The following is a 21,443-nucleotide window of genomic DNA, read 5'->3' as shown; positions in this document are numbered from 1 at the left end:
ATGTATGATATTATATAAATTGAGAGGCATAGTTGAGAAAAAAAAAATCTTCAAAGACAAAATTCATGGGATTATATATTTTTTTTAAAAAAAGAGGTGTTCTGAAAAAACAAAGGTGTAATTTAATAGTAATTTTTAATGTTTGACTCACAATTATTAAATCTGTCAAAAAAAAAAAAACAATGATTAAATATTATGTTAGAAGAGAGGTGTGATTGAATATTGTATTGTGTGCTAATGTGAAAATCCCTCTCAATGAACAGGCTTCATGTCCTCCGCTTCCTGAAAGATCACCACTTCGGAAGGAAAGATCAGACAACAGAAGCGAGTTGTTGAGAGCTACGTTGGTGGAACATCACCGAATCGAATCGAATAATCAAACATGACTTGTCCTTCCATTTCGATTTAAACCCCGAGACGATCTATCGAAGCCACTTCAAAGATTATTCTTAGATCGCTTCGATGGTCGATCACTACAACAAGTACGGCATTCTCTTCCAATCCAATTCCAGATTTTTAAAAACTCTGCGATTTCTTCATCAAATAATCAATAATAACAATAACAATAAACACAGAAAACTGGGATATTTATTTATTGATTTTTGGTGTAGGCTGGTTAAACTAGCGGCGAGGGCTTTCTACGATGATCTGACGAGTAAAGGAGAGAATCAACCCAAATCGGGAAGGAGTGATAACAGAGGAATCGCTGTGGTGATTCTCGATGCCCTCACGAGGTTTGCTCTCACTCCCATTATCCTTGATTTTGATTGCAGAATAAGTTATAGCAAAGGAATTATTAATGAATGGAAGTTATTCGAGTTCTTTAGTGAAAAATTGAGGGAATAATTATGCATAAACGTGGGGGCATGAAAGGGTTATTGTATGTGCATTGCTTCTTAATTTGATAGGGGTAGATCAGTGTGACGTGAAGTTGGGGATGTTTGATGAGTATAGTTGAAGTGTGGATTTGAGATTTGAGCTTTTTGGAGAATCAGCAATCTTGTGCACAGTTGGGTTTTTATGACTTTTGAAGGAAATTTGGGTGCATTTCTTTGATTGTTTGGGTTCATTATTGGTGTTTTGGGAATTCTGTTCAGGCGACAATGGGTCCGAGAAGAAGACTTGGCAAAAGATCTCAAATTACACACAAAACAGCTTCGCCGAACTCTCCGGTTTTTTGAAGAGGAGAAGATCATTACTCGAGAATATAGGAGAGAGGTAACTATTGAGATCTGTCTGTGCATTACATTGGTGCTACATACTTTTTCAAATTTCACTGGCTTATATGCATATGCAAATGGGTGTTTCTGAACTATAAAAATAAAACTGAAATTGATTCTAAAATGTTTGAGAGGTTGGCTCAACCTTGTCAATTTATATGATAAAATTCAATCATCAATATAAAATCAAAATCCCTTGATTATAGGGATTGAACCTAGTAATTACATCCTGTAATTACTTGGTACACAGCTGTTAGAAATACATAGAAACAAATAATATTTACTTTGGTAAAATAAGGAAACAGAGAATTTTTCGACACTCCTCCTGAAGCCGGTACATAAATTGTATTCACCAAGCTTGTTGCATATATATAAGCTATCCCTGGGCCTCTAAGTGACTTGTTGAAACTATCTGCTCATTAGAGTTCACAAGATGTAACAATCTCCCTGGAGTGTTGTTATGAATATCAATGTTTGTTGTAGTTTTAACATCCTTGAGAATTTGGTCTTTAACTGAGCACAATGGCATTGTGCAATTTGTGTAATCGATCTCACCTAGTGCCCAGTGGGATAAGTTTTTGCTGTTGTTTGTTATTGTAACATAGTAGTGTTGTCTAGTAATTTCAAATCTGTTGTATCTTCACATCCATGCCATTTGTGCTCATAGGTAGATCTTAAATTTTGATATAATAGGATTTTCTGTTCCCTGAACTGCCAATAAAACTCATTTTGGTGTCAAACTCCTTAACATGCGGATTGTGGTTGTCTATTCATTCCCTCATGCCATTTGTTCCTGTCCCATGACTTGATGGTTGATGCTTCAAATCCCACATCTTGAAGCCTTAATCAGTCCTTTATTCTGCCTCAGAAATTTTGATTATTCGTTTAATGTTTCTTATCCTAGAATTATGATTCTCCTGTCACTTATTTGAACCTTTTGTTCGGAGCACTTGGTAGTGTTTTGTTAGGATCCAATTGCAATGGATTGGACTTGAGTCCCGCATTGATACTATGAGATTCTAGTTTGGGGTTTTGATAGGGACTTTGGGCATTATTGGGTGCTTAAGTCCCACATCGATTCAAAGTAGTATGGGATGCGGGGAGTACCTAAGTGGCTTGGTTCTTACCCGTTGATAGTTGGCTTTAAAGGGAGGGTTCCCCAAGTGCTTGGGTTCTTATCAGGTTTATAGGGCCTTGGGCTCTCCAACTACAACAGCTAGCTTTTGCCGTGTAGTTCTCCCTAGGTTCTTATCAGTTGTTCTAACCAGTATAGTTGCTGCACTTATATTAAATATCTTTGGGCATCTTTGTCAGTTTTTGTTGATATTTCTGCTAGGCTATTTTAAACTATTCAGAGGTTTCCCTTGCAGAAGTTTTCATTCAGTGTCTCTGTTTAAGTTTTCTTCCGTTCATGTTTGTTGAGTTTTATTATTTTTCCTCATTAGGTTTGAACCTTGAAGTGTTAGGATGTTAGCTATTAATGACGTAAATATTCATGCACTTATTTTCTTCTTATGTTCTATATTATCTGATTTTACAAGACAGCAAAAGGAGCAAAAATGTATAGTGCTGCTACAGCTGCTACAGTTGATGTTCAACTAACTGGAAAAGAGGGAGAAGAAAAGGTCAAGTTGCACACACACTCTTACTGTTGTCTAGATTATGCACAGGTCCATTTCTTCCCACTATATATTTCTATGAATGACCCTTCCATGATTCTTGTGGTTTTGTTTCCGAGATGAGGGGAAATCGATGTTATTTTGTGTGATTTTTTGTCACTACTTTTGAGTCAGTTGCCAACTACACTATGGCTCCTCCATATGTAGAAATTCTTATGTTGAATTTTGTTGCAGATATATGATGTGGTTAGGTACAGAATACATCGCATGAAGAAGCTGCTGAAAGATGAATTGGACAACAAGAACACAATTGAGGAATATATCTGTAGAAAATGTGGAAAAAGGTTTCAGAATCCATTATAATTCCAAATTTATTTCAATATCAATATTTGTTATATGTTTCCATAATACTTGGGGATTTGAATTCTTTTAGATATAATGCTCTGGATGCATTGCGATTAGTATCTTTTGAAGATGATGACTTCCATTGTGAAAGTTGTAATGGAAAACTTGAGGTAGAAAGTGACAAATTTGTTGCTCAAGAAGGGGGTGATGGAGATGAAAATGCAAGAAGATGGCGGCATGAAAAGTTAAAAGACATGCTTCAGAAGATGGAGGTCATTTATGATTTTACTATGTTATTTGTTTCTTTTTTGGGCTTTATATTATGGATCCTTTTGTTTAAGATTTGTTATTCTTAGTTATGATTATCACTGCCATTTGCTAGAACTGAGAAATTCCTGTGTCATTAGAGCTCATAGGGTAAGGACACACATTTATGAATAAAAAATGCTGAGAGGTTAACATGATCTTGTTGAACAATCTGTTGGCTTTTAAGCTTTTGTCCTGTTTCCTTATCCTATGCTGATCTCAGTTTAAGGAAACCGTTAAGACTTTTTTCTGTTTATTGTAAACAGAAATTCAGGAGCAGAAATTAGTTTGATATTCCAATTGTTGATAATCTGAAAGATATTCTAAATGATTTTAATAAATGTAGTTTGTAGGCATATAATCCTTGATTTACAGGAAACCAAATATCGGTTGTGTAATCAATGTTATAAGCCTATATAAACACACATCCACTGTGTACTCTTACACACGGTTTACAAACAGATATCCCTCAGTTTATCTCATTTTACATGGTATTAGAGCCTATCCTACACCCATTGATGGGCCTCCTGTGTTTGTCATGCTACACGCAAATAGTCTTGAGCGCGAGGGAGGGTGTTGAAAAGCCACCTAAATTTTGGTCACCCTTAGATAGAGGGGTGTGTTGAAAGTTCTACATGGCAGCTAGGCGTGGGGAAAAGGGAGACATGTTGAAGTCCCACATTGACTAAAGATAGTGCCAAATAGACTATAGAAGTGGGGAGCAATCCTCACCTTATAAGCTGATTTTGTAGGGTTGAGTTAGGCTCATAACTTACTTTCTGACATGGTGGTATTAGAGCTAGGTTGAAGGAATAAGGAAAAACCATCCCTCACCAGGTACCCACTGTCCCCGATGAGCCCTTTTAGTTGCTGCCTTTCTTTTATCATTCTTTTTCCTGTTTCCAGTGGACCATTCCACTCATTTCCCTTCTTCTGGAAAATTGTTTGTGTTTTTTCGACAACATTTCTAGCGAGTGTCTTATCTAGTGAACCATATTTTGTTATGTAGAAGTTGTCACCATCACTGGACTCATCTCCTCATCTCTGGTCAAGCCCTCCTTTCTTTGCCGCCATCGGAGCTGCCATGCACCACCACCTTATCCGGCCATCTCTTCTAATCTTTTTAACGTCTTGTCAAATCTACTCCTCTCCGGTGTGATCTGGGTGCACCCACTACCACCATGGTGCTCGTCTTCCTCCGGTGAGTCTGACCATGTAGTCAGCCGCCACCGTAGTTTTCGTTGTTTGATTGTTTTTGGCTCTTTTCACCTGCAGATTCCATTTATGTCATTCTTTTCATCTCTATCCCTTTGTTGGGTCTCCACAATTGATCCTAAAGCTTTCAAATCTAGGTTTTAAGAAAGTTGGAACTTGCTTTGAACCTAGGTTTTAAGAAAGTTGGAACTTGCTTTGAACCTTCTGAGACTGATTTGTTTTCTAGCTCTCTCTTTTTCAAGCAATATTCCCCGATTTCACCAAGATCCCTGAGTTGTCTGCAAAATATTGGTTTGAAACTTCCAAATGTTGGTTTTAAGAAAGTTGGAACTTGCTTTTTTAAGGCTGGTGGATATTCCAACTCTCTCCTTCTAGCAACATTCCCCAACTTCACCAACATTCCTAAGTTGTTTTTCAAACTATCGTTTTTTTAGTGGAACTCAAGTTTTATGTTTTTGATTGGGTATAAAATTTTCCTGTAACAAGCTGACAGCTTAGTAAGCTTCAGCTTTAGAGGGAGTGTTGAGAATCTGAAAGATATTATCAATGATATTGTAATAAATGTAGTTTGTAGGCATATAATCCCTGATTTACAGGAAACCAAATATTGTGTATTTATGTGTAATCAATGCTATAAACCTATATAAACACACATCCGTTGTGTCCTCTTACACGGTTTACACACAAATATCCCCCAATTTATCTCATTTTACACCAATCATATCAATTGCTAATATTTGATGCATATTATGTTTGTATGCATGGTTGCAAACTCTCATTAACTTGCTACTGCTTAAAAGTATACGAGTCTACTTACCCTCTGTGAGTTAACTTGTGTGCAAACTCTCTTTTTAGTAGACTCGGTGTTAAACTCAGTAGACTCTCGAGTTTATCACTGAGTCAGCAAATTAAAAAAATTAGACCAAAACACAGGTCATTTTAGATTGTTTTCTATGCGTTTAGGGTTAAACATACCTTCATTTGGTGTGTTGTTCCTAAATCGAAGAACCTTCACTTCTAATAACATCAAACCCTTGTTCTCTAACAACATCAAACCCTCGATGGGAATCCTCTACCACTACTATCACCTCCGCAAGTTATTATCTAGTAGTGATGCATTACTGCACTTAGTTATTTAAGTATTGTGGAATGTATGGTTTACTATTTTCCTTTATTATCTTATTGAAATGTTTAATTGGTATGTTATTCATAGATATTTTGTTATTATTTCTATATGAAGTAGACTCTTACAAGTCTATAAGCTGAGTCTATGGAGCTCCCATAAGTCTACGTAGACTCTCGAGTTTGATAATCTTGTTTGTATGTCTTAGACTATTTTAATACATTTTTTTTTTTGCACTGCAAAAATCTGATAGTATTAATAAAACTTCAATACTAGATGTACTGAAATGATGTATAATTACAAAGGCATATTCTGCCTACCCCATCTGCAAAAAATCTCATAAGATGAGAACCCATACAACCAAAATTCTAAGACATTTCTTCCTTAAGTCTAGTGGACCACTGATTAAAATGAAGATGGAAGTCTGTCTCCATTCCATTTAACCAGGACCAAGTGTGAAATAGAGCTTCATCCATGACTTTTTCGGAGCAAAAAATCTGGTTGTTGAATACCAGAGAGTTTCTATGCTTCCAAATAGTCATAGATAGAGCTACCCAAAGGACCTGCCATCTTTTATCCACTGAACTTTTCCCCCTCCATAAAGAGAATTGCTTAAAGTGATCTCGAGGCTCAATGGAGAAGGGACCCACTCTATTGACCCAACTCAAAGTTTCCCACCATAAGCACCTAGTTTTCATACATGAATACATTACATGACCAACCGTTTCCTCTTCCTCATCACAAAGAGGACAATTAGAAGAGGGCAGAGCCACATGTCTCCTCCTTAAGTTAACCTTGGTAGGTATTCTGTTCTTGAAGAGTCTCCAAGAGAAAGCACATGCTCTAGGTGGAAGTTTGAGATTCCAAATATTCTTAAAAACACTGTCTTCAATATGCTGTCTGTCTTCATTCTTCAGAAAGTTATATGCTGACTTTGTGGAGTATGAGCCATCAGAATTAGACCCCCAAAGAAGAAGGTCCCTGCTTGAAGGTTGGATTTGAACCTCACCAATGTCTGCCAGAAAAGCTGCTGCCATGTCAACTTCATGATCAAAGAGATTTCTTCTCCATTGGAACTTCCATTCCCATCTATCGTCAACTAAGAGACCCATTGCCTTAATGGACTGCTTCTGCTGTGTGCTGACTTGATACAAACTTGGGTATTTATCTTGGAGACTTAAACCACCATCCCTCCACTTATCTTTCCAAAACTTGATTTTTGATCCATCACCCACCTTCCAAGTGAAATTGTTAATTATGCTGTTACTATGATGTTGCTGGAACACAGCCTTTAAGTCCTTCCACCAATGGGAAAGATGAGCACTGTCCCGATCATAACAAAGAGCATTCCATCCTCCATATTTGGAAATCAACACTCTAGCCCATAGCTGATTGTGATTGTTTGCCAATTCCCATCCCCATTTGCCAAGCAAGGCTTCGTTAAATATAGACAAATCTTTAATCCCAAGCCCTCCTCTGTTCTTGGAAAGGCACACAGTGTCCCAATTTACCCAAGCTATCTTGGCTGCCTCCGGGCCTCCTCCCCATAGGAAATTCCTCTGAATAGATACCACCTTATGCACCACTTTTTTAGGAATTTTGAAGAAAGACAAAAGATAGATAGGGAGGGCTGTTAGGACAGAATTAATAAGGGATATCCTGCCCCCCATGGAGAGACATCTCTGCTTCCATTTGGATAGCTTAGATTCAAATTTGCTGATGAGAGGCTGCCAAACATCCCATCTTTTAGAGGTGGACCCTACTGGAATTCCAAGGTAAGAAAAAGGAAATTCCAGCTGTCCGCAATTAAGGTAGCTAGCTGCTTCCCTGCACCAGTCTAAGGATTTACCCAAGCACCCAAATTTGCTTTTAGTATAATTAATCTTGAGCCCTGAGACCAGCTCAAAAATTCTGAGGATAGATTTCATGACTCTAACATTGGCTGTATTTGCAGATCCAAAGAACAGAGTATCGTCTGCATACTGCAAGATGTTGATCTCCTCCTTTTGCCTCCCCACTTTATAACTACTGAAAAGATTTTTGGAAACAATTGTCCTCATCAAACCAGTGAGACCCTCAGCTGCTATATTAAATAAGAAAGGTGCAAGGGGATCTCCTTGCCTCAACCCCTTCTCAGGCACAAATTCTCTAGTAGGGCTGCCATTGATCAAAATAGATACAGTTGCACTAGAGAGGCATCCATAGATCCATTTTCTCCATTTTTCACAAAATCCCATCCTCATCATCATATAGTTTAGGAATCCCCAAGAAACCGAGTCATAAGCTTTTTCAAAGTTGACTTTGAAAACCATACAAGGAGTATTTTTGAATTTAGCTTCAGCTAAGACCTCATTGGCTATCATAACACCATGGAGGATATGTCTGCCTTTGAGAAAAGCAGTTTGCCTTTCATCAATTAAGCGAGGCAGCACAAGAGCCAGCCTGTTAGCCAGGACTTTGGACAAAATTTTATAAACACACCCTATGAGAGAAATGGGTCTATAGTCATTAAGAGATTGGGGGCTGTTGGTTTTGGGAATGAGGGCTATGAAGGATGCATTACTTCCTTTGGGGAATCTGCCATTAATGAAGAATTCATCAAAGAATCTAATAAACTCAGGTTTTAGAGTATCCCAAAACTTTTTGATGAAGTTGAAATTCAATCCATCCGGGCCAGGACTTTTGTCTCCCCCGCAAGCCCAAACTGCAGACTTGATTTCCAGCTCAGTGAACCTATCCACAAGGCTTTCCTTCTGCCTTTGATCAAGGGAAGAGAACTGGATCCCTTCCAAGGTTGGTCTGCAAGAATTCTGCTCTGAGAATCTATCTTTAAAATGCTGAAAAACTGCAGTCTTGACACTATTAGGGTCATGGATCCATCCTCCATCAATACACAGACCTTGAAGGGCATTAACCCTCCTTCTGTGATTGATAATTCTGTGGAAATAGGATGAATTTCTGTCCCCTTCTCGCAGCCACTTCACTCTGGATTTTTGCCTCAACATAGATTCATAGGCAAGGGCTGTATTCCAAAGCTGCTCCTGCAGCGATTTCTTGAGATCAGCCTGAGATTGGGATATTGTTGATGCATTAACTCCTGCCTCCATGTCATTGATCTGCTTTTTTAGATCATTGATTTTTCTTGCAGTAACAGACCCGTTTAGATAGCTCCACTGTCTTTTGCAATGTTTGAGGGACTTTAGTTTCTGTTTAAGGACATAACCACCCCAGCCACTAGGATGATAATTACCCCAGCTATGAGCCACCATATTCTGAAAGCCTTTGTCCTTCAACCAGCAATCCATTACCTTGAAAGGTTTGGGCCCCCAATCAATGATTGAAGACCTCAAGAGGATGGGGCAGTGGTCTGAAAAGTCTCTGTCCAGAACAAATTGTGTAGTATATGGCCATTGGGACAGCCATTCATCAGACAATAGAAATCTATCCAATTTACTCATGATAGTTCCATTGGGTCTACACCAAGTGAAGCACCTCCCAACAGATCTAACCTCCTCAACTTCCATGTCGTCTATCCATGAATTAAATTCAGAAAAGTTATTGGAACTGCTCACTGATTGAAAAGAGCTGATCCTCTCTTGAGGGTGTCTTATAGAATTAAAGTCACCCAAAAGACACCATGGGCCATCCTGATAAACAGCTTTGAGGTTTTTAAGCTCTTCCCACTGGTCTCTTTTTCCTTGAATGTCACAGGGGGCGTAAACATTAGTGACATACACCTTCTTGTTATCTTTCATCCAGGTACCTTCCAGCAAAATAAAACCTCTACCTACTACCCTTCTATCCACCACAAAAGCTTCATTATTCCAGATACAAAGAAGACCTCCAGCTGCATTAATGGAGGGGAGAAACTCCCATGATGCATTGGCGTCCCCCCATAAATATTGGCATAGATTTTTATCAATAATCTCCTTTTTGGTTTCTTGAATACATAGAATATCAACCTTATGAGTCAAGGTCAGCTTCCTAATGGCTGATCTTTTGACCCCACTTCCCAGACCTCTAGAGTTGAAAGACAAGATATTCATGGTTCCTTGGGTTTTTTACCCATCACTCCTGCTGATGTAGAGGGGATGCTGCTGTGAATTTCACCAGCCACGGTGTGGTCTTTACAGGTATTTATCTCAGCAAAGGAAAGTCCCAGGTCTCTAATGATATCCCTATGGAATGCCTCCTCATTTTCGAAAAGGCCTTTTTTGAAACTGTTGCTGGAATTAGGGCTATGATCCAAACATGGCCTCTCAAGACTCATTCCCTGTGCTGCTGGTGACTGAGAGTGCCTCCCATGATCAACTATGTCCAGCTTCCGTAAGTCAGCCTCTATCCCATGATGATCTGGGCTATTAATTACACGGCCCACGTAAGTTGCTGGAGTACCTGCCTTTTTTTCTAACGTAGACCTTGAGAGGTGAGGTTACTTTGGTTCTGGTATTGTTTGGGCCAGTACCTCCCAGGCCCAAGATGTGGGTAGAGGTATTTCCTTTGCACACTGCAGAGTCCCCTTCATATGACCCAGGTTTGACTCCAAGTAAAGTCTGAGAGTTATTGTCCAGGGGATCACCTTCTTTTGGCCGTACATGGTCTGAAGCACTTTTTGCTTTATCTCCAACGTCTTCTTCCCTAAGAGGATGCTGCTGCTGTCTAGGGTGAGGAGAGGTAGGTTCTGTCCTACCATTTTCGTGCAAGATTCTAGGCTGAGAGCCGTTGCCTCCCTGTTGGCCCCCGATACCAGGTGTCAGTTCCTCAAAGGTTGGCAGTGACCGTTGACAGACTTGATGGGACACGTGTGCGTCCTCGGGGTTGACACTGCGATCGCACCGTAGGTACGATTCCGCTGGCCGCCAGCTCCCCCGACGCTCTTCCGTGCACGGCGATAACCAGGTGGTCGATAGGCTGAGTGGGCTACCGGAAATGGAGCTTCGCGCTCCATGCATGTGGCCATCGCCGGGCAACCCTGCCATTTCCATAGAGAATGGTGAGGTTGGCAGCCGATCCAGCCTCTCCGACCATGAGCGATTCCCCCATTGACTCCCAAACTCTTCTCTTAGCTTCATACGGTAGTGGGTTCCATCTACGACAACCGTTACAGTGCCATCTATGACCGGTTTAACCTCTGTGCGAATTAGGACCCTCGCTATGTTCACCCTTGACCTTTCCTCCGTCATGGCGTCAAGCTCAACCAAGTCACCAAAAGTCGAAACAATACGTGCGAAATTCTCCGCGTCCCATGCCTTTAATGGCACCCCCCAAATGCAAACCCACGTCAGACGATGAGAAGGCTCCATCGCTGGCGACCATCTCTGAAGGGAGTAAAAAGGGGTCCCTCCGTGTTGCTGTTCGTCGTGGATAAGCTGGTTAGCTGTGTCATCATCCATGTCATAGATTATGATCTTGTCATCTCCCCAATACGCAGTCTTCAGCTCCAGTCCAAACGCCCCCTGAACCTCCATGTCTACCCTATCAAACATACCCTTATTCTTTAAGCCCCCGACCCACGCATTGTCAAGCCATTTGAGTTTCTCCGGCGACGTCTGAATGCTTATGGGTTCCACATTGTCTACTCTTAACTCCTTCCCGGGGATTGAGTGAACGCTACCATTGTTTACATTGTTGCTCTGTTTCACAACCTCGACAAATGATTTCAGTCTTGTAGACGTTGGAACTTGATGTGCCTTCTGTTCTGGCCCATCCGGCACCCTGAGGCTGATTTTTAATCTATTATGAGGGTCCGAAAATGGTTTAGCTGCCCTGCTACCACCCCTGTGAAATTTAGGCTGATTGACAAACAGCTTCATCCCCTGAATATAGATATTGTTATCCAGCCGTCTCTCTAGTGAAGCTACGTCTTCCACCCCTTTGAAACGCACGAAGCCATATCTGTGGCCAATTTTGTTCTTCTTCTGCGGTATGAATACCTCCCTCACCCTTCCCCATTCCTGGAATTTCTTCCAGAGGTCCTTTTCACTGGTGCCATCGGGGAAGTGGGAGAAATAGAAGCCGGTCACCTCCAACCTATCCCGCCACATTACTCTGTGGAGCCTTCCTATTTCAGTGCGCTGGTAAGAGTGTTTCAGAACTCCACTGCCCCCACGAGAAGTTGAGCCACTCTTCAAAGATGCTTTTCTTCTGCCCGTCACCTGAATCCATTGCCCCTCATGTTGGTTGGCGTGACTGTTTCGTTGCCCATCGTCCTCCATAAGCTCGGTGTTGGCGACCTCCGCAACTCCACATCTGTGTTGATCGTTCCGACTACGGTGGTTGACTTTGCTGGCCTCCACTCCTTGTTGAACACGTGCGCTAGAGGGTTGTCGTTCCTTCCGTTTGTCGTTCGGTCTTTCTCTCTCTCTCAGATGGTCTCTCTGTCTTTCTCTCTCTCTGATTCTCTCTCTCACTATGGCTCTCTCTCTGTCTCTCTCTAGCTCTGGTTCTATCTCTCTCTCTCTGTCTCGCTCTTCCTCTCTCTCTCTCTCTCTCTGTCTCTCTCTCATCACTCTGTCATGGGTATTAGAGATCTATTTTAATACATATGTTGATGTATCACATACCACTCACATTAGCAACATATTGACAATGACATATGTGTATGTTTAACTGATCAATAATGTCAAGACAAAATCTTTTTATAGGTATAAGATGGAAGGATATACCAAACTTTTTTTTCTTCTTTTCAGTATGCCAAACCATTTTTTTCCCTTGAGGTTGAAGGTGGTGATTGCAGGGATAATTTGCATGCTTCATCTCTTGGTTTCTTTGATAGGGACCTAGGTATTATGGGGTGCCCTTAGTTCCACATTAAGTTGGGATGCTCGATGGAGTATTTATGCTTGGTTCTCCTTAACAACTAGCTTTTAAGGGTGGGTTCCTGAAGTGCTTAAGTGCTTCTCAATTAATATCGAAGCTGGTTGTCGGTATTATGGAAAAGGCTACCTAAGGAGGATTTTGACCGGTGGAAGGTTCTGACCAATATGGAAATTGAGTAAAGTATCATCGAGTGAAGTGTCATAGAGTGTGAGCCACTGAGATGTCGGGTCTCGAGTGGTGCTATGATTGGGACCTAGGTATTATGGGATGCCTAAGTCCCACATCGAGTTGGGATGCTCGATGGAGTATTTGAGTGCTTGGTTCTCCTCTCCCCCCTTATCATCTAGTTTTTAAGGGCGGGTTCTCCAAGTGCTTAAGTTATCAATTGCTATCAGTGCCTATCCTAGATCCATTGGTGGGCCACTTGTGTTTATTATGCTCCAGGCGAGTAGCCTTGAGCGTGAGGGGGAGTGTTGGAAAGCCGCCTTAATTGCTGTCACCCCTAGTTGTTAAGGGGGGAGAACCAAGCACTTAGATACTCCCTCAAGCATCCCAACTCGATGTGGGACATAGATCCAACACCTGAATCCTTATTTCTGGTTCTTAAACTGTCATCTGATAGTATGTTTAATAATTATAATTGATTTTATGTTTAGATAATGGAATGAAAATTGTTTTGCTTACACCAATTAAATTTAAGGTGCAGAATTAAAATAAATAACCCGGACAAACCTGTTGCTTTTCGTGTTCAAAGAGTTGAAGTGGCTTTCTAATCTAAAAAAATGTGTTTGAAAATCTTTCCGCAGTTATAACTGTGTAATAAAAGCTCAATAGTCCTTTAAATCCATTAAAAAATTGAAAAGTAGTGATGGCTGGATGTTATGCTTTTGTGTCCTCTTGTGTAGGACTTATAAAATATCTTTTATTTCTTTTTTTTTGTGAAATGCAAAGTAGGAATGTTATTAAAAGAGAGCCATGAAGTGCGACCTCAAGAAGAATATACAAACAGAACATACATAAAGCCAAACAACAGCTAAATGTAAATCCCTAAACATGCCAAGGATTGGTACACCAGTTTGCGCATGACAGTCCTTCCGAGAGTGTACTTCTGCAGCCAAACCAGGCCCATGAGAGTGCTTTAATAGTTTCCAGAACTCTCTGGAGATCAGCTGCTTCATTCTGAAAAATCACCTTATTGCTATGAAGCAAAAAAACTCCAACTAGTCAAATGCCATATAAACTAATGAAATCTGTGCAGATTCTTACCAGAAAACATCAAATTATGCTGCAAACAATGCCTCTTCAATTATGCTGCACCATGCAAACACCCAACCGCTGAAACACTCTATTCTATAACTGGAAAGAGAAATCACAATTCAGAAAGAGATGTGATGCACTTTCTTCAGCGTCCATACAAATATCTTCTATTTCATGAATTCCATCTAGATATCTTATAGGTATCACAAATCTCATTTGAATTTCTTTAAGTTTTACTAAACACTAAACAGTGTTAGCCTTTATTTATTGGTGTTTCGGGTCTGCGATTTAATTTCTATGTAATGTTTGATGATCTTTAAAATTATAGAGGGTAAAAAAGGAGAAAGTGAATAATAATATTGATGTGAGCCCTGGGATATGTTGTAAAACACTAACCTTGTATACCTACTTATACCAATAAGTAATATCTAGATCAGTACTAGATAGTACAACTGGTAAAAGCTCAGCCCAATTGGACTACTTGCTAACAATGACTTTGAAACTTCTTGTGTACCGTGTGTCAAACTCGAACCTTTTTTTTCTCTTTAGTTATATTGGTTAAACTACATGTAATTGATAATCAATAGATTGAATTCCATTAGTGTCGAAGAGTTAAAAAAATTGAACTGGTTGCAGGCACAGCTGAAGCCTTTAATGGACCAACTCAGCCGGGTGAAAGATTTGCCTGTTCCAGAGTTTGGCAGTCTTCTAGCGTGGGAAGCTCGGGCTAGTGCTATGGGGCGTGCAGCCAACGGAGATATTTCTGGAGATTCTAAAATGTCTCAGCTTGGATATAATGGAGCAGCAATGCCTTATAGTGGAGATACTAAGGTAAGGGGTTCCTATTTTAAGGGTTATCATTTCTTGCATGTAAATAAACTATGCAACATTTGATGGTCACAAATTGTTTGAAGATGCGCTTTTCCTAATGTGGACTTGGCTTCACAATTTAGAGAAGGATTTTGCAGTGCATTTTAATCAATGGTCGAGTAATCTCCCACATCATTTTTTGCAGTAGTAGGAAATACATTTTAGGTGCAACAAACATGTACACTTTCTAACCATAGCTTGGTTCCCAATCAGACTTATGCTGTCTGATTGAGGAACCATTTTTATGGTGACTAACTATGTATTTAGTACCTCTGGTACTCCCATTAATATATATATTTACCTTTGCAGATAAAAAAAAAAAAAATTCTTATTCTTGTTTTTTCTTATTATTTTTGTTTTATCTTGTTTTTCTAGAGGATATCTTATCATCCACATAATTATACTTTCCCTTCTTTTTCTCTCATAATTTTTTCATATGTAATTGAAAGATTGAAATTTCTGAAAATTATATCCGATAAACAGTATGGTGTATGTACATTATATAGACCTATATCAATGCTAACTTGCGTAAGTTATGCCTGTACATGCATCTAAGGAAACTAATAGGAAATATATCTGTCCTACAAATGTGTCCTACTAATAAAAATAATCTACAGTAGTTGCATAATTATTCATTTTATATTCACATCACTTCCCTCCAAGATGGTGAATAGATGTCTATAATTCCCACCATGTTATTGATGTCTTGAAATCTCTTTGTTGGTAGCCTCTTGATTAACACATCTTCCATCTAATGTCTTTATATGAAGTAGTAACCAATTCACTATCCAAATTCTCCTTGATGAAGTGACGAACAATCTAATTGTGTTTTATTCCATCCTCTGGAACCAGCTCATGACTTATGAGCAATCCTAACTGTAATTTATTATTATAGTACAGCTCATAGGCCTTTCTTACTTCCTAAAACTGTCTAATAATTTTCAACAAAGGCAGTTCCCAAAACTCTTGTTCCATAGCTCAAAATTCAGACTCTGAGCTTGGGTAAACAACCACAATTTGTTTCTTACTCCTCCATGTTACTAAATTTCCATCAAAAGAATACAATACCTAGAAGTTGATCTCCATTCAATAATTAATCTTGTATAATCAGCATTAGTATATACCCCTCCATGCAATGTTATTAAACTTGGATTGGTGATCGACTCAGTTGAGATGCTAGGTCAATGGTCACTGTTTCCACCTGAGTCCTTAGTTAAATAAAATAACTTAGCACTAACACTATCACCTCATTGATCCGTGTCATAGAAATTCAACAAAGTTCTACATTAGCTGTCAATTGCATAACACAACCCTCTTTGGTTTTATATTTGAGCTTTGGGATCGACTATGTAAAGATTTGTAGCAAAGCACAACATAGGCAGGTTTATATTGTGTATTGATGTGTAGAAAAAATGTGATGTGACATTCATAGGTAAATCTAATAATGTATAAACAGATCTGTCCATTAGATTTTGTATATGTAGCATTACTCTAATGAAGTACTCCCTCTGTCCCATAATATTTGTCGTCCTATGTTTTTTTACACAGATCAAGAAACACTAATAAATGGATGAAATAGAGTGAGAATTTTACAAAATTGACCCTCTTATCTTTAATTCATTTATAGTTTTTGTTGCCCATCTTTAATATTATAAGGGATATAAGTGGGAAACACTAATTAATATTACATTGAAAAACTAAAATAACCATTATTTTGGGACTTATTTTTTCTTTTTACACGACAATTATTATGGAATGGAGGGAGTATATCACTATCACAGGTTTATTTAACACTTGTGTAGCTCTCTCAAAAATAAGTGATACATGAACAAATATGAAGGGTGATGCCTGGTTGCTCTCAAGTTGATTATAATGGATCTTTTATATGAATTTCAAATTTAGGCACTGAGCATCACTAACCTAAAATGCTTTGTAATCTACTGCTGGATTTGAACAGGTTGTGGTGGACTTCAATGGAACTGAAGACACAAAGGATGTTAAGTCAGAAACTGGAAGTACATCTCTAAAGGTTTTGCCACCATGGATGATTAAATCAGGGATGGTTCTTACAAAGGAACAACGTGGAGAGGTGAAGGAGGAAATGAAGATGGATGGGACTTCAATTTCCACATCAGCACAGTACTTGGACGACAAGAAATCAACAGTTGACCATGATGATAAGAGAAATATACAGGCATATACTATATGATGAGCAATTGTTTTCTTTTTCTTTTATCTTTTTCACTTCAGTTACTTGCTCTTTCTATCTGAAGGTTCTGAAAATTATATTCACTAAGGATCTGGGTTTTTTGTGTATTTTTAGGATGAGTATATTAAGGCTTATTATGCTGCTTTGCTTAAACAACAACATGAATTGGAAGCTGCTAGTAAACAAGAATTGTCAAATACACTCACTGCAAATGATCCTTCTAGCAGTGCTTCTAATCGTCAAGTTGGCATGAAATCAAAACTTGAGGAAGATGATGATGGTACTGAATGGGAGGAGGCTCCAGTTGCAGGTAATTTGTGTCTTTTCAATGTTATTAGAGAACACCTTGGATCAATAAAGTTTATATGTGCCTTCTACAAATATATGCTTGGTAAAAACAAAAGGAATAACTTTACATTGTGAGATTTCGTGACTGTTTTATTGAGATTTTTATTATATTGTTGATTGAAAATTTGATTCAATTGATTATCCTTTTATATTTTCCCAATATACCAAAAAAAAAAAACTACCCTTTTGTGCTTCATATGGAACTTATCACCTTATATTCATGTTTAGCTTTCAGGCCTTTATGCTATGTGTCAATTTAAGATTATTAGACACTGCAAATGACAACCACAATGACAGAATAATAGGGTTATCCAACTTCAAAATTTGGAGGACAGTTCTGTTAAAAGCCAAACTGTTTTTCTGTGTGTATTTGGAATGTTATTTTATTGTACCCCTTTTTATAAATTTTTTAGAATAGTTTAAATCCTTATTAAAGAGCAGGCAATGGTTGGTTATCAATGTTCCAATCCATGTTCTCAGGGTCAACCAAAGAACTAATTGGCTTTCTTTGAATCAGTTGGTTACCAATCTTTTCCTGGTTTGAACTTTGGACCACATTCATCTGGCTGGTGTTAGATGGACTTGTATAATAGTAGCTGGTTTTCTAAACCAGTTGAACCCTGCCAGTGTGGTCTAATAAATTATGTAAGGGGATGCATTGCTGTAATTTGCTGTGACTTTGTTTTATTAGGCTGCCCAAATTGTTAATACACTTTTAAGGATGGGCATGGGACAATATAGAAGAATCTTTTCTTTGTTTTTGGACAAAAGAGACTTTGCTAATTCAATTGAGGACCAATTTTATGGCTTGCATTCATGAATTATTGGGGTTAAAGAGTATCAATTTTCTGAACTCGTAAATGTGAAAATTAAATGTTCCTATTGGGTTTGGGTTACTATTATGCTTGGTTTTCATTATTAGTTTTGGGGTTGATGAATTACCAAAGTGACATTGACAGTTGCAACATTGGCATGGTGTAATGGCAATGTGGCTATGGTAAAAAAGGTAAGAGGAAAACTTCAGATCTATAAAAATGGGATGATGTAATACAATCCTTGTTAATGGTTTTGATTAGAGGTGGCAAGACAATTGTAGTGGTAGGTAGCTACGGATGATGATGGCAATAGAGGTGATAATGACTGTAATTATAGGTTGAACATGAATCAAAGTATACATGTTGAAAAATAATAATTTGTATGGTGAGAATCTAAATAATTTTCCTTGTTTATGTGTGAAATTGATTTTTAAACTTAAAAATGTTTTTAGTCGATCTAAATATAAAATCATGAAAGCACACAGGAGAGTATTCTTTGCCTTTAATGTTAATTAAAACTATCATATGCCATTGCCAGAAGGCTCCTTGCTATGCGAAGGTATGGGGGGAGGTATATTGTTCTCAGTCATACCCTTGCATATGCAAAGAGGCTGTTTTTGGATTTGAACCCATGACCTCCAGCAAAGTAATGTAATTTACTCTGAATTATATTATAATTTCTAACCTTCCTCTTCATCTCCAAGCCAAGAAATCATATATATTCTAGAGCCAAATGTTAAAATGTTGGTGATGGTCTATATAAGCTTGTTTATTGTTTCTCCTCTCACTTTTCCGAATGTGTCACCAGAAGCACTAACATTGATTGTCCCCGTCTGAATTTCGTTTTTATGAATTTTTACTCCCCTGTGCTTGACATCTTGGTATACAATATGTTGTTTTTGTTTCCTACATTTGTTTATATGGGTGCTTTCATACAGGTACTGGAAATGAAAATTACAAGGTCGATTTGAATGTTCAAGCTGATGATGCTCCAGCAGATGACGACGAAGATGTGGACTGGGAAGAAGGTTGATGAAAAGATTATCTCTCAGCACAGTAAGGTGAGAGGACTCGTACTGCAATCATGCTTCTGCAAAATAATGTGTATGCTAATCCCTTTAATTTTGGTTCATCATTCTTCTATTCCAGGTTCACAAAATATAAATTTTGAAGGCATGAATTTATATTCAACAAATGGAAGCAGTTATATAACTGATATCTCCGCAATAATGCTAGTATTCAGTTTCATTTCCGGCGGCCTCAACGGTGGGAAACTCCATTACAATTTTTTTTTTTTTTTATACCAGAACTTCAATTTGGTGCTTCTGGGGAAGTAAAATCTAATGTTTTGTTGTACTGTTGAATGTGTGCTACACTTGGCTAAGGCATCACTTATCCAATTCAAATACTTCATCAATGCAATAATCGTTACCATACACATTTAAATAATGCACTGTAAGATTTATTTTTCATTCATGGAGAAATTCTCTCTTATTTCACTCCTGGTAGCCAAAACTGTAGTTTGGCTGGTTTGCCGCGTTAGATTCTTAGTTCATGATTTATTGATATGATTATGTTTGTACTGGTAAATACTATAAACCAAGCCCGGATCTCATGGTGTATAATTTAAAAAATAAACACCGAATGCGGGAATTAATTAACGTGAGAAAAAGGTTGCATTTAATATTACAAAGAAGTACTTTTGTTCATATGATCTTATCCATTAGAGTATGATGTTCTTCTGTAAGGATTTATAGATTTCGGTAAGATATTTTAATTAATTTTTAAGTAATTGAAAAACTTATTTGATCATTGAGTAAACAAATATTTATTAGTAATTTTTTATATTTTTTAATAGTTTTTAATTTTTTATATTTTATTATCTTTTTATTTTTAAAATATTTAATCAATCTTCTTATTATCCCTTTTAAATATAATAAGATTTTATTATTAATTTATTTTTTAATCATTCTTCCTACACGTTTTTTATATTATACTATTTATTTTAATCATTCTATTTTACGAAATTATTGTACAATTTATAATATTTACTTTATTATTTTAACAATATACTTTACAAAATTGATAATAATAAATGTTAAATTTATTTTATTTTATAATAATTTATACTAGACAATTTATTTTAACTATTGATGTTAATTAATATAATAAAAATATATTGTCTGATTAAGTATATTTTTTTTAATTTTAAATTTGATTAAAAACATTTTAAGCTATAATATAATATTAATAGTATATTTCATAATATGAAAAAATATAATTATTGAAACTAAAAATAAAATATAAGTAGTTTATCAATAAATAAACAATTGTAAGAGTTCAAAATTAATTAAAAATTTAAAATTATAACACTTCAAAATATATTTTTATTCATAAGATAAAATTAAATTTATATAAAAATATCATATAAATATGTTCATTTATGTCATTTTATATTTTTGAAGTACTTAAACAACTAATTTTACTGAATTCTTATAATTTAATAAGTTAGCTTAAAAATTTTCAGCTACTAACTTTTAACTTACTTTTTAGTTAGTTATTGAACATATTTATAATCTCTACAAAAATAATAATTACAAAATACTAAACCATGGAATTGAAGTTTTTGTTTCCTTTACATCAACTAAAAAAAATTATACTAAATAAAATTTATAAAAAATTCATTTATAAAAAAAATGAGATTTACAAAATATTCATGTCAATTGGAGATTATGGATGGGTTTGGATCCTTTGAACTGCATGATGGTTGTGATATTCGGATATAGTGGGATACTTTTACATAAAATATATATACTTTTTTAAAAAAGAGTATTTGTTTTATAAAATAACAATTTAATATTTTTAAAATAAAAAATTAAATATTTTTAGATTGTTTTCGTTTTTTATTTATGTTCCTGTCACAAATGGATTGAGTACTTGTCCTTTTTCCCAAAGGGTCCCTAGAGTCGAAGGGTCATCTACTTGGTGTTCCTTGTCGAGGATTCAAGTGCATGAGTATCCGGTGCGGAGGGGAGGGTACCTACAAAAGGCATTTCGACGCTCAAGTGAGGGTTTGGTTCAGAGCTATTAATGATATATATTGAGTAGGTGAGCACGAATCAGTCCTTTTACCTGGGGGGATTCACCCCTTTTTATACTAACCTTGTTAGGCCCGAGGTCTTTGGACCTGTCACATCATAATTACCAGTTGAGCAATACTCCCAATCATGCTTAGGTATCCCTAATTGAGTGGTTACCCTTAAGCAGATTGAGTGGTGATAATCGTGACCAAATGAT

General features: G+C 37.3%; 1 protein-coding gene across 2 annotated transcripts; it reads left to right on the top strand.

Annotated features, from left to right (window-relative positions):
* Positions 1-118: 118 nt before the first annotated feature.
* On the top strand, positions 119-19,592 carry LOC100799341 (general transcription factor IIE subunit 1). 2 transcript variants are annotated; one of them, XM_003552008.5, is made up of 11 exons: positions 119-482; positions 612-734; positions 1,098-1,218; positions 2,762-2,890; positions 3,074-3,183; positions 3,273-3,456; positions 14,541-14,735; positions 16,732-16,968; positions 17,098-17,293; positions 19,085-19,207; positions 19,296-19,592. In XM_003552008.5, exons 1-10 carry the CDS (start codon positions 463-465, stop codon positions 19,177-19,179), a joined length of 1,410 nt encoding a protein of 469 aa, XP_003552056.1. In that variant the 5' UTR covers positions 119-462; the 3' UTR covers positions 19,180-19,207; positions 19,296-19,592. The 2 variants fall into 2 exon arrangements, with proteins under 2 accessions (XP_003552056.1, XP_006602422.1); XM_006602359.4 differs by having other exon boundaries at positions 214-482; positions 2,762-2,845.
* Positions 19,593-21,443: the final 1,851 nt, after the last annotated feature.

The sequence above is a fragment of the Glycine max genome, chromosome 4 (genome assembly GCF_000004515.6).
Source record: "Glycine max cultivar Williams 82 chromosome 4, Glycine_max_v4.0, whole genome shotgun sequence".
Classification (NCBI taxonomy): Eukaryota; Viridiplantae; Streptophyta; class Magnoliopsida; order Fabales; family Fabaceae; genus Glycine; species Glycine max.
This window is presented reverse-complemented; position numbering and strand designations above follow the sequence as displayed.

Excerpts from the sequence above, each read along its gene's own strand:
- LOC100799341 (XM_003552008.5), top strand. The coding sequence starts at position 463 with ATGGTCGATCACTACAACAA. Across the intron at positions 2,891-3,073 it reads GTTGTCTAGATTATGCACAG|ATATATGATGTGGTTAGGTA; the intron begins GTCCATTTCTTC and ends ATTTTGTTGCAG. Across the intron at positions 3,457-14,540 it reads ACATGCTTCAGAAGATGGAG|GCACAGCTGAAGCCTTTAAT; the intron begins GTCATTTATGAT and ends AACTGGTTGCAG.